Below are 17,500 nucleotides of genomic sequence, written 5' to 3' on the forward strand. Positions count from 1 at the left end.
GCATGGCCTCTGAGAGAGAGAGAGAGAGAAGAGAGAGAGAGAGAGATAGAGAGTGCATTAGAACATCTGCCATTTGTCTCAAAAGTTTTACCAAGCTTTATACAGTATACTACCCACATATAACACATTTCTAACAGCAAATGCCTCCCGGTGGGGGCTCCTCACTGGCCAGGTGAGCCAGTAGGATACAACAATACGTCCTCCCGGTGGGGGCTCCTCACTGGCCAGGTGAGCCAGTAGGATACAACAATACGTCCTCCCGGTGGGGGCTCCTCACTGGTCAGGTGAGTCAGTAGGATACGACAGTACGTCCTCCCGGTGGGGGCTCCTCACTGGTCAGGTGAGTCAGTAGGATACGACAGTACGTCCTCCCGGTGGGGGCCCCTCACTGGCCAGGTGAGCCAGTAGGATACGACAGTACGTCCTCCCGGTGGGGCCCCGTCACTGGCCAGGTGAGCCAGTAGGATACGACAGTACGTCCTCCCGGTGGGGGCTCCTCACTGGTCAGGTGAGTCAGTAGGATACGACAGTACGTCCTCCCGGTGGGGGCTCCTCACTGGCCAGGTGAGTTAGTAGGATACAACAGTACGTCCTCCCGGTGGGGGCCCCTCACTGGTCAGGTGAGTCAGTAGGATACAACAGTACGTTCTCCCGGTGGGGGCTCCTCACTGGTCAGGTGAGTCAGTAGGATACAACAGTACGTCCTCCCGGTGGGGGCTCCTCACTGGCCAGGTGAGCCAGTAGGATACGACAGCAATGGCAACACACAGCAATGCGTGTGGGGATAAACTAACTGGCACACATAACGACTTAATTGGGGAGAAAAAATAAATACAATAAAAAAGATCTACAGAGATACAAGCTTTCAACTTGACAGCGACGATATGTTCATCTCCAGATAACCCCCCTCCTCCCCCCCCCCCCCCCCCCCCCCCCCCCCCCACTACTCCCCTCGCCTGGCGGTGCCAACATGGCGTCCGGTCCCCACAGGCAGCGCGCCTCCATTGTCTTTAATCTCTCTTCAGGAAGGCTAACAAGGCCTGACACGCAATGAAGCAACCGACAGTAATCTAATTAGAGATTCCGCTGGATGCCCGGGTCCCTCCGGAGAGCCGGGCTGCTCGCTGCGTTGATGTAAAGCGCTGGCAAGGAGCTGAGCTTTATTTTATTTTACTATTCCGGTGTCTGTTGCAACAAAGGCCTGTGGGTGTCATCGACCGCAGACTAGCGGCAGAGCTCTACGTATCGTTGGAACACGTTTAGAACTCTACAGCTCTACGTATCGTTGGAACACGTTCAGAACTCTAGAGCTCTACGTATCGATGGAACACTTTCAGAACTCTAGATTTCTACGTATCGATGGAACACATTCAGAACTCCGCTCGGCTCTGAAGGCCGGCCAGGAACTAGTACGAGCGGACAGACGCAGGAGTGATTTTTTTTTACAGCAAATATTATTGTAGTTTTAAGTCATATAGGCTGTATTTTGATTGTCTTAAGTACTAGCTCTTATGCCTTAACTTAAAGGCCTGTCCAGTGTCCATACTGTCTCTGACCACCAAACTTTTCGTCGGAGAGTTCTGACCTTCCAACGTGCAGCTTTCTGAACTCTAATTCGGGGTAATGCTTTTCAGAAGATGCGAGTGACGTCATTTTGTAGTTGAACCGGACCTTTCGACGAAGAGTTCGGTGGTCGGAGACAGTATAGAGCACTATAGTAGAGCCCTACAGTCTCTGGAATAATCCATTTGGTTTTGGTCATGTTTAGACACATAATCTAAATAATATAAGACGGAATTCAGTTCCCAGTTACGCTCGGACAAAGCCAGACGCACCGCGGTGGATTTGTGTGCCCACCTATGGCGGCCTCTATCCGGGCTTCTGTTCATTGTCCTTGTTAAAATTTGGCAACACGATTAAGTGTCCACCGCAGCCATGGAGAGAGAGATGGATGGTAATGCCCCCCCCCGCGCGGCGCCGGACACCTGTAGCCTCCTCTCTCTCTCTAATTGTCTTTAGTGGCGGATCGATGTCTCCGTGATGGAGCAGCGACCAATCCACTGATTACATTATATTGATTGGATGTGTGTAATTAAAACGGGAGCTCCTGACCCCATCGCTCGCAGGTTGAGACCCCCGCTGCAGTCGCTCTACACACCGTCTGATGCTAATGTTAACGCTACAGGGAGCCCGGTATAGGTGGGCTCACACCACAGCAGGGGTCTTTTCCCCCAGGCCAAATGACCGCTTAGCTGAGAGACGGATGAAGCAGGGACCCCCGCCCTCCACTTGCGTATCGTAAAGTGTTTACTTTTTCAGACACTTTGACAGCATTGAAATTAATGTTTTGTTTTGTTTAGTTTTTCATTAGTTTAAACATCTTTTGTATAAAAATGTTCAGACATTTAACCACTTAAACAAACTTGACCGTTGGTTCTGTACTTGGTCTGCTCTTTTGTCTACAGATCGTCTGACATCACAGAATGCCAAAATCAGGAGATTTGGTGTTACTTTCTCCTCAGCGTTCTGGGTGACGTCACCACCTCAGCAAGGCCAGTGCAAGCTGGTATAAAAGGACTGTGTCGTTTCTTGTTCCCTATCTACACCAAACCTCTTCGGTGAACATAACAGCAGATCTACAAGCTTACAGGCTTTTGAAAACACTCAAGTTCCCTGTAACTGCCTTCAGTAGCAGGTGGGACGTAGCGCCGTATCAGATCTAAACGATGTGATTGGTGGGTACCAGGGCCGGACTGGACATAAATTCAGCCCTGGTATCTTGGCCCAGACCGGCCCACCACAATCGGCGCGATTTAGCAGCAACTTCCTGGTGCTGACGTCAGTTTAGAAGGGGAAACCATAACAGAAATAGCTGGACTTAAAGCCAACAAATCATTATTTCGAACGGTAAAGTAAATTATAATGCTTTGTGCCTTTTACTATCTTGTGTTCTTGATCATGCTAGCCGTATTTTATACTTTACTATTCGGAAATTGCATTAAATTTGCGATTTCTGTGTTAACTCTATGGGCTTTTAGCTGGGTTTTACCCTTCAAAACGTGACTTCAGCACCAGGGGGATGCTGAGTGGGCGGGCCGTGAATAGGGCTAATTGGCTCTTACCTTGCTCTGTGAGGGTGAGCAGGGCAGTGATTGGCTCTTACCTTGCTCTGTGAGGGTGAGGAGGGCGGTGCCCGTCCCGAAGCGGTTCCAGGCGGTGCAGTTGTAGCGCAGGCTGAAGTCCTGGGCCAGCGTCTCCGACAGGACCAGGGAGGAGAGGACCCCTCGCTCGCTGGACACCGTCTGGACCGAGAAGCGACCCTGAGACCCCGAGGACAGGGACATGTCCCCGAACGTCCACACCTGAGAGAGAGAGAGAGAGAGAAGGTTGAAGGTTGGTATTGTGTAGGCCAGTGTTTCTCAACCACTGTGCCTGGGGACCTTTGGTGTGTCCCTGAGAAGGGTCAAGTGTGCCCCTTGAAACTGCTCGAAATCCAGTAGTGAAAACAGCCGATCTACAAGCACACAACGCCTCGCGGTGCGAGGCGTTGTGTGCTTGTAGATCTGCTGTTTTCACTACTGTTGTGTGACAGCCTTGTATGATGAAGCAGGGCTTTACCTTGCGAAGAAACTTACACATTTGAAACTTGGAGATACAAGGTTTCTTCCCGACAGTGACGATATTAACACCTCTGTATTATGTTGGTGTGCCCATGGATTCTTGGGACATGAAAAGTGTGCCCATGCAGAAAAAAGGTTGAGAAACACTGGTGTAGGCTACAGGCAGGCCTGGGTTACCATTATCACACAAGCACTTCTAGATCTGCTATTTTTTTTGGTGATTTGGTGCCCCACACCCCCAGTTGAAGTCATGAATAATGATAAATAATAATACATTTTATTTATCATGCACTTTTCATTCACATGGAATTTCACTACATACATAAAAGAAACACATAATCAATAATCAGTAATCAGAATCAATAATAGGCATATAACGTTAAAAAGTACAAAAAAAACTAAACAACAATACAAAAAGCGTTTTTTGTATCATATCCATGTAGCCAGTCAGTGCACACGGACTGTATCATGGTAGCAGTAGATAGTTTGAAAGGCCTGCGCGTTGAACCCATCTTGGATCTCCAATGTGAGGGAGGGTCTTTTCCACAAAGCACCCCTAAAGCCACGAGCAAAGCCCTCCCCTCCCCTCCCCTCCCCTCCCCTCCCCTCCCCTCCCCTCCCCTCCCAACTGCACTCTCCTCTGATCCACAGTGGGTGTGAACGAATGCCGGGGCCGGCGTGCACGTACACGCACGCACACGCACGTACGCGGTCACAGGCACAGCGGTGAGCGTCAGTGTGCGCGGGTGTTAGCTTGCGCGCGTGCGCCGCGGTGGGTTTGTGATCCTCCGCTGCCGCGTAGGTGTGAGGGTGTGAAGGTGAGGGCAGGGGCAGAGCACACACACACACACACACACACACACACACACACACACACACACACACACACACACAGACAGAACAGCGAGGGGTGTGTTGTTGTTGTAGAGTGTCTCTTACTATCTTGTCGGGAGGGGGGCTGCTGCCCACCAAACACTCCAGTTTGCCCTTGGAGTGTTTGATCGCTCGCTGCGTGGCCTCTGCTGTGATGATGGGAGCGCCTGTGGGGGGGGGGGGGATGGGGGGAGAAAAAGAAGGAAAAAAGAAGAAAAACACATTGAGACGTTGAGCGGTGTTGCATTTTGACAGCAAATATAGGGATGTAAATTATCGATTGATTCGTTCGTTGAAAGTTGATAGTAGCCGGGGAGCCACTGGGCCAAAATGAGAGAGGACCTGTGATGTCATGACATACTCCAAATTTTTGTTTGTCCTATTAATTTGGTCAATAAGGTACACAGAATGAGAGGCCTGCTCTGCCGGAAATCCTGCGAAAAAAAGTTTCCCATTGACTTCACTATACTGGAAAAAAACACACCAAAAAAAGTAGCATTTGAGGGGTCAAACTAAGGGTTCTTCATGATTCTGAATCCATTGCAAGCATTTGTTTTGCATGAAAAACATTCCTTGGGCTAGATTTCAGCCTCTCAAACCTGTGAAAAGTGATGAGTCATCACTTTTCACCGTTATTTTGGTCCGTTTTCTAGCCCAAGGAATCTTTTTTCATGCAAAACAAATGCTTGCAATGGATTCAGAATCATCAAGAATCCCTAGTTTGACCCCTCACATGCTACTTAAAGCATATTTTTTTTGGTGTGTTTCTTTCCTCTATATTGAAGTCGATGGAGTGAATATACAAATGGCCATAACTTTTTTTCGCAGGATTTCCGGCAGAGCAGGCCTCTCATTCTGTGGACCTTGATGACCAAATTAATAGAAAAAACTAAAATTAAAAGTATGTCATGACATCACAGGTAACATCCTATTCTTTGAGCTTTTGGGCCTGTGGCTCCCCGGCTATAGCCTTATCGTTCGATTAATCGATTCATTCGTAAAGCAGGATAGAACGATTATTTACGTTTGATTTAATCAAATAATTTCTTGTCTGCAATTAATCGATCTTAGATTAATTGTTAACATCCCTAACAGCGATTGATTTTTCGATTTGTCATCTTTTGAATAATTCCGTTTAGTTTTAGTCATATTTTTACTCGTCTGAATTTATTTTAATTTTAGTCTAGTTTTAGTCAACTAAATAGCACCATATTTCAGTTGACAAAAGCTACAGTTGATTTTGTAGACAAACATTTTAGTCTAGGTTCTATTTGTTGACGACATTGTCAGCGTCTCAGTTTTTAGTCCTCATAGTTTAGTTTTTGTTCAGTTTTTGTCAGTGGAAAAAAGCAGTCTACTAAAATGGTAAATGGTGCATTTGTATAGCGCTTTTATCCAAGGCACTTTACAGAGATTCTCACACACATTCATACACTGATGGAGGAGGAAACCATGCGTGGCACCAACCTGCTCATCAGGAGCAACTATAGGCGTTCAGAGTCTTGCTCAAGGACTCTTCCACACTAACACTGGGGGAGCCCGGGATCGAACTGGGAACCCTTCAGGAACCCTTTGTGTTCTAATGACGGTTTCTCTACCCCTGAGCCAATGCTGACTAAAACATGGTCATATAGTTTTAGTGGAGGGAATGGACGTTCTCTCACCGTTGACGGTCAGCGTGACGTCCCGCTCCGCCACGCCGATGCGCGGAACGATGGCCTTGCACGTGTACGTCCCAGAATCCTCCTGGGTTACCGCCTTCAGCTGGAGGGTGTTACCGTTACTCAGGACCTGGGGGGGGGGGGGGGAGAGAGAGAGGGGGAGGGAGAAAATCCAGATTAAATCATATCCAAAAAAAGTATATTTTTAAAAGTTTAAAAGTATATTTCTCTTTAAAACACTTCTGTATTTATTTATCAGAGTTCAAATGCTAAGATATAGGGCCCTATTTTGATTGATCCGGTTCAACTACAAAATGACGTCACTCGCATCTTCTGAAAAGCGTTACTCCGAATTAGAGTTTGGAAAGCTGCACATCGGAAAGTCGGAACTCTCAGACGAGGTGGTCGGAGACAGTATGGAACATGCCTTGAAGTTAAGCTGGTACTGAAGACAATCAAAATGCAGACCATTGTCTTTTAACTCTTTTACTGCCTATGACGAACGCTTGTCACGTGTCGCTCACTAAATATAAATACATATATTTAGATAATGTTTCGATCTGAATATCATCTAAATATTGAACCAATAACGCCAAATCAAAGGGGTTCAGATCTCTGAGCCAAGGCCCACAAGGTGGCCTGTCCTGGACAGGTGTCACCGGACGTAAAAACCAACAACAACAACAACAACCAAACTTAAAAACTGTATAATAGATGTTAAAATGAGCCTAGAAGAGTTGTTTTAATTGCAACACGTTTAAGAATGTATCCATTGTAAAACATTCCAAAACTGGTCATAATCTTAAGTAGCAGTATGTATATGGGGTTTTAAAGCAGATTTTGATCCTATACTGTATTAACATCATTTAGTCAGGGACCCCCTGGAACCCCCTCAAGGACCCCTGAGGGGGTCCACACCGCTCCACTAATAATCCCAGCATGCCTTGCGGTGCGGTGACATGGCGGTAATTAAATAACGCGGACGGCATTTCCTGGCGAGCTGGACAGGACTCTTTCTTCTTCTTGAGTTTTTAATGTTTTTTTTTAACCCGAGGGGGGGGGGGGGGGGGCTCGCTCACTTCCACTCTTCTCTCATTGATCGCCCGTTTCCATCAAGCTGTGATTAATCCATTTACCCCCCCCCCCCGACTGGCCGAGAGCTCTCTCTCTCTCTCTCTCTTTCTCTTTCTCTCTCTCTCTCTCTCTCTCTCTCTCTCTCTCCCACTTTTTTTTATTTTATCTCAACACACTTACAGAATAACCCAATTAATCCATTACTGGTGGCGATGGGAGCTCTAGTGTGTGTGTGTGTGTGTGTGTGTGTGTGTGTGTGTGTGTGTGTGTGTGTGTGTGTGTGTGTGTGTGTGTGTGTGTGTGTGTGTGTGTGTGTGTCAGAGTGGATTAGCAGAGTGGTGTGTGTTGCGTAGCCTACCCTCAGAGGACAGCAGAGTGTAATTGTGTGTGTTCCACATTTAAGTAAAAGTAGGGGAGAAATGGCACGATTGTTTTCACGTTTCACTCTTTTTACTCCTACGCAAGTCCCCTATTGTAAACCAGGTAAGGTTTTTCAATTGATAAAACAGGTCATGAGTTATTAAACCGAACACTGTTACAATGTTATATTTGAATCCCACAAGGAACTAATTGTAACAGCATGATTTACAAATGTAACACTGAAAAAAAGCATTAAACTAATCGTTTATTATTGTTATATTTCATTCAGGCAACTGTTTTACATTGTTTTCATACCAAGGGAGCGATAAGATACTGTAAAATCACTTGTCTTTTAGTTCTAATGGATCTCTTCTCAGAAGAGATCCATTAGAACTAAAAGACAAGTGTCTTCTCCGCTAGTCTAGTTCTACTGGATCTCTTCTCCGCTAGTTTTAGTTCTACTGGATCTCTTCTGCACTAGTCTTAGTTCTACTGGATCTCTTCTCCGCTAGTCTTAGTTCTACTGGATCTCTTCTCCGCTAGTCCTAGTTCTACTGGATCTCTTCTCCTCTAGTCTTAGTTCTACTGGATCTCTTCTCCGCTAGTCTTAGTTCTACTGGATCTCTTCTCCTCTAGTCTTAGTTCTACTGGATCTCTTCTCCGCTAGTCTTAGTTCTACTGGATCTCTTCTCCACTAGTCTTCTTGGTTCTACTGGATCTCTTCTCCGCTAGTCCTAGTTCTACTGGATCTCTTCTCCACTAGCAGTTCTACTGGATCTCTTCTCCACTAGTCTTAGATCTACTGGATCTCTTCTCCACTAGTCCTAGTTCTACTGGATCTCTTCTCCACTCGTCCCTCCATAACATTTTATTCTTTTTTTACTTGTGACGAAATTGTCAATGTATTTAGTCTTAGTTTCAGTCATCATAGCTTAGTTTCTGTTTAGTTTTTTATTTAGTTTTCATCAGTGAAAAAAGGTAGACGACGGAACATTTTTAGTCACAGTATTAGTTGACCAAATCATCACTCCTCCTGCACACTGAGGGTGTGAGGCTCCAGTGTGAGGCTAGTTCTCCCAGGAGGAAATGGTGTGACACCATCTTCTGTCCGACTGTCAGTCTGACTGTCCACACCAAGATGAAGTGTTGAAACTAAAGCTACTGAGGCAGAGGTGTTGAGTGGTGAGCGTGTGCGTGTGTGTGTGTGTGTGTGTGTGTGTGTGTGTGTGTGTGTGTGTGTGTGTGTGTGTGTGTGTGTGTGTGTGTGTGTGTGTATGTGTGTCTGGCTGTCAGCGGGCATCGTCATGCTGGCGTGCGGTGGACATTTTTGTTGTAAGTCTATGTTTGCCACAGACATGCTGTACAGTGTACACAATTAGCGGACAGAAAAAGCTAGCCCTAAACGACCCGTAGGCCTACAGCTCTGTATCTCTGAGAGTGTCTTACCACATTAGAGCCCTGTTTGGTCCAGGCCAGGGTGAGGGGAGGGTTCCCCGTCCAGGCGCAGGTGAAGGCAGCGTCTGCTCCTGTGTCCACCGTCATGGGCTTGGGCTCAGACAGCAGCCTGGGGCCAACTGGAACAGCACAACAACAGCCAGGTCAAGTCCTGTTCACTGTCACACTTCATTTTATTATCATTTTCAACTTTTATTAAAAAGTGAGCAGAGTTTATTTATGGGTTAATTTCATCAAGCGTCCCGCTAGCCAATCACAGCGCGCCCTGCGAAACTTGGCCAATGGGACCCTGGGCGTACGACAAACTTTGAGACGTTTGTGCCAAAATGTAGGCCATATCTAGACCAGATGTAGGCCAGATGTAGGCCATATCTAGACCAGATGTAGGCCAGATGTAGGCCATATCTAGACCAGATGTAGTCTATATGTAGGCCATATCTAGGCCAGATGTAGGCCATATCTAGGCCAGAGGTAGGCTGTATATTGGCTAAATAACGGCATCTTTAGATGAACTCAGACTCACACTGGACTGTGTAACTGTGATTAGATGTTAAAGGTTAAATGACATTCTGTTTTTACCAATCATAAAAGTCTTTGCCCTGGTCCTAAAAACATGTTTTAAAATGTTTAAACTTGAAAATCCACTCCATGGAGCCATGGTGTCTCTCTCTGTTTAGGTGTCATGAAAAACGGTCTGTCACCTGAAATACTCTAAACTCACCACCAGGGGAGCCTCTCTCTCCCACTCATTCTAACAAAATAAATATTAGTAGGCCTATAGTGCAGTAAGTACATGTACTTGAGTACAATTTTGAGTATTAGCCCTAACCCTAACCCTAACCCTTTCCAATTTTCAATTCTTATACTTCTACTCCACTACATCTCAGAGGCAAATGCACTTTATCTCTCCACTACAATCATTTGGAGGCTTTAGTTACTAGTAACTTTGTAGATTTTGATTATTAATACAAATCAATCACTTCAGCCCTTATAGGACAGCGATTCTCAAACTATGGTACCCAAAGTGGCCACACACACACACGCACGCACACACGCACGCGCATGCACATACAGATCTGCGGCCGCCCCGGCTCCAACACACAGAGATGCGTGTTCGCATTTTTTGTTGCTTTCGCACAAGACAGTGGCTGTGACACAGACACACACACAACCATGGCAGCTAAAGAGGCTGAGCTAAGCCCTGGCCTGAGGCATACGCGTCTGCATGATCAGCGGGGAATTGTGTCATTACGAGCCGAGGCGCGGGTGTTTTTTCTTACCCCGGGAACGATACATTACCGGAGCCCTGCGGTTACTATGTACCTTCGCGGAGTTCAATTTAGACCGTCGGCGCCGCGGTAACGTTCAGCTCCGCTCCGCAATGCAGAAAAACGTCATGGTCCTTTGTAGTTATAGCAACATATTTTGGCTAAATGCCTCAGTTTAGAGAAACACCTATTGCTTGTGTAGCGTTTTACTGTCTGCTCGCATTACTGTCTGTCTGTGTGTGTGTGTGTGGGTGCGCTGTGCACTGTCACAGCAACGACAGAGTGTCGGTAAAAGGAGGGAGGTTCCACTTAGCTCTACCCCGGGGAGCAGTGCACTGTTAGTCGGACACAGCCGACACAGTGTCGGTAAGAAGGAGAGAGGTTCCGCTGTGCGCAAATACATAGCGATTTTAATTATTTCACTAAAGCATAAACAGACTACTTGATATGAAGGATATTGATGTAAATAAGATATTTGAATGGATAAATGTATTTTATATGCCCATATTTACAATTAAAGGACGATATAATGTAAGAGGTCACTTCCTCAAAACTTGGGCTGTGGAGAAATAACTCTATGGGAGAAATACAGACAGGGAGACTGGGAGAGAGGAGGACTGACGACGTATGAGTCCAGTATCCAATGAACTGCGCGTTTGAGACTCATTATGCAGAAACCGGCACAAACACACAGATAGCAGGAAAACCACTGCATGTCAAAAGTTGTGTTTTTTTTGGTGTAATTGAGGCCAGGGAACATTAAAAAAAGCATAAAAAACTCAAAATTTATTTTTGGATGTCACCACCCCTTTAAAGAGGGACTCACATTGTGTGATTAGATGCTAAAGAGGCACTCACATTGTGTGATTAGATGTTAAAGGGGCACTCACATTGTGTGATTAGATGTTAAAGGGGCACTCACATTGTGTGATTAGATGTTAAAGAGGGACTCACATTGTGTGATTAGATGTTAAAGGGGCACTCACATTGTGTGATTAGATGTTAAAGAGGCACTCACATTGTGTGATTAGATGTTAAAGGGGCACTCACATTGTGTGATTAGATGTTAAAGAGGGACTCACATTGTGTGATTAGATGTTAAAGGGGGACTCACATTGTGTGATTAGATGTTAAAGAGGCACTCACATTGTGTGATTAGATGTTAAAGAGGCAGTCACATTGTGTGATTAGATGTTAAAGAGGGACTCACATCGTGTGATTAAGTTAAAGAGGGACTCACATTGCACGTCCACCAGGGTGCTGACGTTGGTGCTGCCCACAGAGTTGGACACCTCACAGGACACGGGGTCAGTGAAGTAGGAGTGGTCAACCGTCACCTCCAGGCTGTCCCCGTTGGCCTCCGAGATGGGGACCCCTCCTTTAGACCACCTGGGAGGGGAGGGGGTAATCACATGTGATTTAAAACAACATTCAGTGGAACCTCACTGCTAAACTCACAAATAGCAACGGTATTTTATTTCATAAATCGAGTGTGTTTAACTGTGATACAGTGATCTATACTGGTTTGGATCTAGTGTGATCTACTGGCTCAGATTTACAGTGATCTAGTGGATTACCTGTATCCAGTGATCTCTGGGTTAATAACAGATCTATAGATTATAGATTAGATCTATAGATTACCTGTATACAGTGATCTCTGGTTAATAACAGATATATAGATTATAGATTAGATCTATAGATTACCTGTATCCAGTGATCTCTGGGTTAATAATAGATCTATATATTACCTGTATCCAGTGATCTACTGGGTTAATAATAGATCTATATATTACCTGTATCCAGTGATCTCTGGGTTAATAACAGATCTATATATTACCTGTATCCGGTGATCTCTGGGTTGGCCGAGGCAGAGCAGATGAACAGAACCTTGGCTCCTTCGGTCACCGTCTGGGGCTGAACGGACAGCGTCACCGACGGGGGGTCTGGAGAGAGACGGAAGGGGTGGTCAGTCACGTGCAGTGAGAGACAGAAAATCGGTAGCGCCCTGAACGCACAATTAGAATAAAAACTAATTTAATGTTGCCTATGTATCGGGGATCGCATATCCTGGTGAAATATCTGGCAGTGTGTGATCCCTTGTCGGAGATCGATCTTACAGTGCAGTGGTTCTCAACCTGTGGTACATGGACCACTGGTGGTACTTGAGCCCCCCTCTGGTGGTAACTCAGAGGAGTCTCCCCAAAAAAAAAGGAAAAAGGGCATAAGTGGAGTGAAATATATTCTACACGTAGAGTTCTGACCAAGCACTTGGTTGAAGAAGGCTCTCAGTGTCTGTTTCAACGTGGCATTGTGTGACAACTGCAGGAGTTAGAGGAGGAGTAGTTCACAAAAACAAAACAGAAATCCTATTTTCTATCAATTACACACCCCATGGAACCTTGAATTCATGTAGACTTATTCGTTTTTGTTGCATTGCTAAGCCAATCATTTGATAACTCCATAACCGGTGGAGTCTGTCCTATTGACCATCACATTGTTGGGTTAGGAATTCCTCCTGTGTTAACTGTAAAGCTGAATAGTATGGGGTAGGACAGGTCATTCTGGTGGTACTTGATGAGACAGATATTGTCTGAGGTGTTACTTGCTGTAAAAAGGTTGAGAACCACTGATATAGTGTGAAAACCACAACGATAATTCACAGCCGATGTCAAGAAAGAGACTTGTATAGTGTGAAATACTTCCAAATCGTACAGTGTGTTTGAGCCCTTAGTGTGATGCTGTAGTAAGAAAATAAAAGCATATAAAAAGCGACTGTATAAACGTTCCTATGCTGCCATGCTAACCTCATGCAGCGCAGAGGGGACGTGTTGGCTTAGGAGAGGAGGACACGGTCTGAACCTGCGTGTGACTTCTGGGTGAACTAGGCCACGCCACGCGTTGGCTGCATGGCGACCACGACCGCTCCTCCATTAACTTCTAAGTGCCACTCGGGAAAGAGCTATTTTTATTTATTGATGTATTTATTTATTCATTCACTTATTTATCACCGGCCTCTATTAATACAGTAAGAGCACATACTGTACTGTACTGTGTGTGTGTGTGTGTGTGTGTGTGTGTGTGTGTGTGTGTGTGTGTGTGTGTGTGTGTGTGTGTGTGTGTGTGTGTGTGTGTGTGTGTATATATATATATATAGTGTAGCAGCAGTAGTAGTATTTTTATATATTTTTATCTTAAAGTGGGTTGCAGGTGCTTCGCTCCCCCTCCGGGCAAGGCACTCTATTTGTTAATTCAACCGTTCCGTTCACCTTTCCCTCCCAACAGTTAGAATTATGGCTCGGCGTGCGTGTGCTTTGCGCGTCCATGAGTGTGTGTGTGTGTGTATGCACGCGCGTCTGTGTGTGTGCATGTGTGTGTGTGTGTGTGCGTGCATGTGTGTGTGGCGCGTGTGCCTGTGTGCTGATATTAATGCAGTGCTGCATGCTCCATTTGTCAGTGCGTTCAGAATGGTAGTGTATAGCTCCGTGGCTCGCTCTCTCTGTCTGCGGCGTTGTGCTCGCAACCCCCCCCCCCCCCCCCCCCCCCCCCCCCCTGGGAGGGGCCCAAGAGCAGCGCTGTCTCAGCCCGCTGAGTAATTTACAGCAGAGCAGTAGCAGGTGAACGTCATTAATTACCAATAGAATATATTAAATATTTACCCAGAAGAGAGGAAAGACAAGCAGAAGACTGTTGGCTCTAAGGGCAGTGGTAGAGTATGAATGTATACATACATATATACTGTACATACATACAGTACATACATACATACATACATACATGTTGTATCTATGCATAAGCCTATGTGACGGAGAGAGTCGCAGCCCCCAGCCTTGAAGCCTCAAAAGTCTAGTATCTCTAGTGGTTAAGATATTGGACTTTCGTGTGGGAGACCCGGGTACGAACCCGGGTGGGGAGGTTCGGATCACCTCCGTTACACCTACATAAATACTCCCATACGTATGCTACATGCAACATGTATATAGTGTACATACATGAAGGGGCAGCATAGCTCAGGGGTAGAGAAACCATTATTAGAGCACGAAGGGTTCCCGAAGGGTTCCCAGTTCGAATCCGGGCTCCCCCTGAGTTAATGTCGAAGAGTCCTTGGGCAAGACTCTGAACCCCTAGTTTGCTCCCGGTGAGCAGGTTGGTGCCTTGCATGGTTTCCTCCGCCACCGGTGTAATGAATGTGTGCGTGAATGGGTGAATGTAATGCACAATCTCTGTAAAGCGCTTTGGATAAAAGCGCTATATAAATGCACCATTTACCATTTCTGTTTTTGATATGAAATTGACTGCACACGGAAACACTGCTAATTATGATAGTTACCGTGTCTTAAGAATAGAAGTCCCTAAGCATCTTAAATGAGGTCATATCTATAAGTATGTATATATATATATATGGTACAGTGTTTTTGAGGTACCAGTGAGATTGGGACCGGAGCGCTCATTTTGTAGTTCACCTTGTGGGCAGTCCCAGAAGGAGTCGGTGCCATGACATTGGTCCGACGTCTCATTGTTACGACGTCCCATTAGTCAGACGCTGGTGAATGCTAACCTAGTGAATGCTAACCTGCCAACATAGGTGAATGCTAACCTGGTGAATGTTAACCTGGGAATGATAACCCTAACCTCAGTAAAACTATGCCTAAACCAAACCCTGTAGGACTAATGAGATGTCGGACTTATGGGCAGTCCCCGGAAGGAGGCACCGCTTGCTCCACCTCGCGCCCAAAAAACAGAGCGCTCCTGGTCTCAATCTCACTGAATCTCAAAAACACTGTGACATATATATATATATATATATATATATATATATATATATATATATATATATATATGTATACAGTATAGTATATTATGGTATATTGACTCATATACAGTATATAATGGTATATGTGAACTCACGCTGGACATTGATGGTCACGGAGGTCTGTCTCCCTGCCGGGGCGGCGGGGTTTAGGACCCTGCAGGTGTAGGTGCGCCCGGAGTCCTTGTCCTCTGGAATTATGGGTAACATGCTGACCGCCAGCTCCCGCTTCCCGTCCTCCATCAGCGTCTGATTGGACGAAAGAAAACAACCGTTAGAGTGACAGCCTCTCTGATTGGATGAGAAAACAACCGTTAGAATTACACCTCTGATTGGACTGAACAATTAGAACCACAGTGCCTGATTGGGCGAAAAACCCAACAGATAAAATAGCAGATCTACAAAACTTGCAAAGCTAAATGTGAGACTATATTTTCACTGTGAAAGTAAGAGTTGTCAGTTTGTGTGCGTGTGCGTGTGTGTGTGTGTGTTGCTAAATAACTTTGATCACAGCTTCTTCTCGTCCATTTCTTTATTTAAGGTTTTTGGACATACAAGGTCTCCGCCTGACAGAGACGGACGATAAAAAGCTTCGAGCGGTGAGACGGACGACATCCCGGCGACCGCACGATGCTCGGAGTGACGCTCACGTGGTCGGCCCGGAAGGTCAGTATTCTGGGAGAGGAACGCTAACTTAATACGCTCCTAAATAATACATTATATATGTAATATACTAACATAATACGCTCCTAAATAATAAATACTAATAACAGGAACAGGCGCTCTTAAAGGTTGTCTTGTCATTTTTACCTGAACGCATAGCGTCTCAAATATCCCTGAGCTCTTCATAAAAACCTTCAAACGTTGGGATCAATGCAATGCATCATGGAAATGCAGCGGGATCGGGTGAAGACGCTAAGCTGACAAACAATCCGAGCCGCCTCAGAGCGAACTATACCTACATTTATACATTTATGTATATTTATATATAGAAAACAAAAGCACAAAAATGACACTTGCAATGCACTAGAACCTTAACTGACGTCCATAAGTCCGTATACAGTATCATGCACCATAAAAATATGTGGCAATATTTGTTTTTAGGTGGTTCTGAATCTGATCGTCTATTTTTCAAAATGTTTGCCTACGTATGTGTTAGGGTAATATTTGCCAATGTTTGACGATCTTTATATACCGCTAGTATAGTTTGTTTGATTACTTTTATCACAATCATGGTCTCTTTTTTTAATTATCATGATTTTTTAGGAATTAAAAAGGTCCTTAAATGGTCACTGTACACTTCACTTGTTCTTTTTTCTTTTCTTTTTTTTACTATAATTTTTATCCCACGATTTTGCAACCCATTTTCACCCAGTGCCAATTGCCTATGTAATCCTGGGCTCTGCTCTCCTCTGCCGCGCCTGGGGAGACAACGGACTGACCTCATGCTTCCTTCAATGCATGAGTAGTCCAAGTTGCTTCTTTTCACCTGACAGGGGGGATTTCCCCGGGATGGACGTAGCGCGTGGAAGGAACACGTTATTCCACTTAACCAGTTCCTTTCCCCTCCATCAAGCGCCCCGGCTGGGCAGGGGGTGGCATTATTGAGACCAGGATTACTGCATGTGTGAGGGTATATACGAAGATATTGAAAACTGGTTTTCTCCTGTAAGGAATATTTCACTTTCACAAGAGTTTGGGATAATTTTATTGTCTATAATCAGGCTTTTGTGAAACCCCTGGACAGTTTTTAAATCGCTTGATTCAGTATTTAGACATTTGATGTAAATTTATCAGACACACCCTAAACCCATTGTAACTTCAAACTCAATTTTAACCATGTTAGATTAATTTAAAACACACATTCTGCTGACTCATACTGTCCTCCTATATACGTGAGGAACAGTGTTTGTTCAATTACTATTTAAAATGTTTTTAATTGAATTTTTGGGATTGTATTTCTTATTTATATTTTTATTATGAAAATGTTGAAACACAAAGGAGTATAGACAAAGAAAAATTGAAAAAACAAAACAAAAACAACTCAGACTTGTGGTTCATTGCACCACTTCTATCTGCTCTACCATGCACACGCGCACAACGCACGCACGCACGCACGCACGCACGCATGCACGCACGCACGCACGCACACACACACACACAACACACACAGGTCTATCTCTGTGACACCACACGTCTTGTTTTGTCTCCTGGTATAGCGCAGTGAAGGCAGACGTGAAAACGTGCTATCTTGTCCCAGGTTTTGGCACCGCCCCGTTAAATCAGATATTTTACGTTGACGATAGGGGTTGCGGCACGGCACCGGTTTGGGAGGGGGGGGTGTTGTTGGGGGGATATTTTGCTGTCCCCACATTTCTGAGA

At 45.3% G+C, this 17,500-nt stretch overlaps 1 protein-coding gene across 1 annotated transcript in view; it reads right to left on the bottom strand.

Annotated features, from left to right (window-relative positions):
* Positions 1–17,500, bottom strand: part of kirrel3l (kirre like nephrin family adhesion molecule 3, like) — a gene marked incomplete at both ends in the record, with an annotated part of 66,987 nt that overhangs the window by 5,535 nt on the left and 43,952 nt on the right. The window contains 8 exons of the mRNA XM_080744219.1: positions 1–9; positions 3,164–3,362; positions 4,560–4,660; positions 6,158–6,284; positions 9,035–9,162; positions 11,552–11,700; positions 12,149–12,254; positions 15,217–15,367. The exon at positions 1–9 is cut by the window's left edge and continues 111 nt beyond it. Of these exons, the coding sequence (XP_080600345.1) occupies positions 1–9; positions 3,164–3,362; positions 4,560–4,660; positions 6,158–6,284; positions 9,035–9,162; positions 11,552–11,700; positions 12,149–12,254; positions 15,217–15,367 (970 nt within the window). The remainder of the gene's footprint in view (positions 10–3,163; positions 3,363–4,559; positions 4,661–6,157; positions 6,285–9,034; positions 9,163–11,551; positions 11,701–12,148; positions 12,255–15,216; positions 15,368–17,500) is intronic.

The sequence above is a fragment of the Nannobrachium achirus genome (assembly GCF_963921795.1).
Source record: "Nannobrachium achirus genome assembly, chromosome: 2".
Taxonomy (NCBI): domain Eukaryota; kingdom Metazoa; phylum Chordata; class Actinopteri; order Myctophiformes; family Myctophidae; genus Nannobrachium; species Nannobrachium achirus.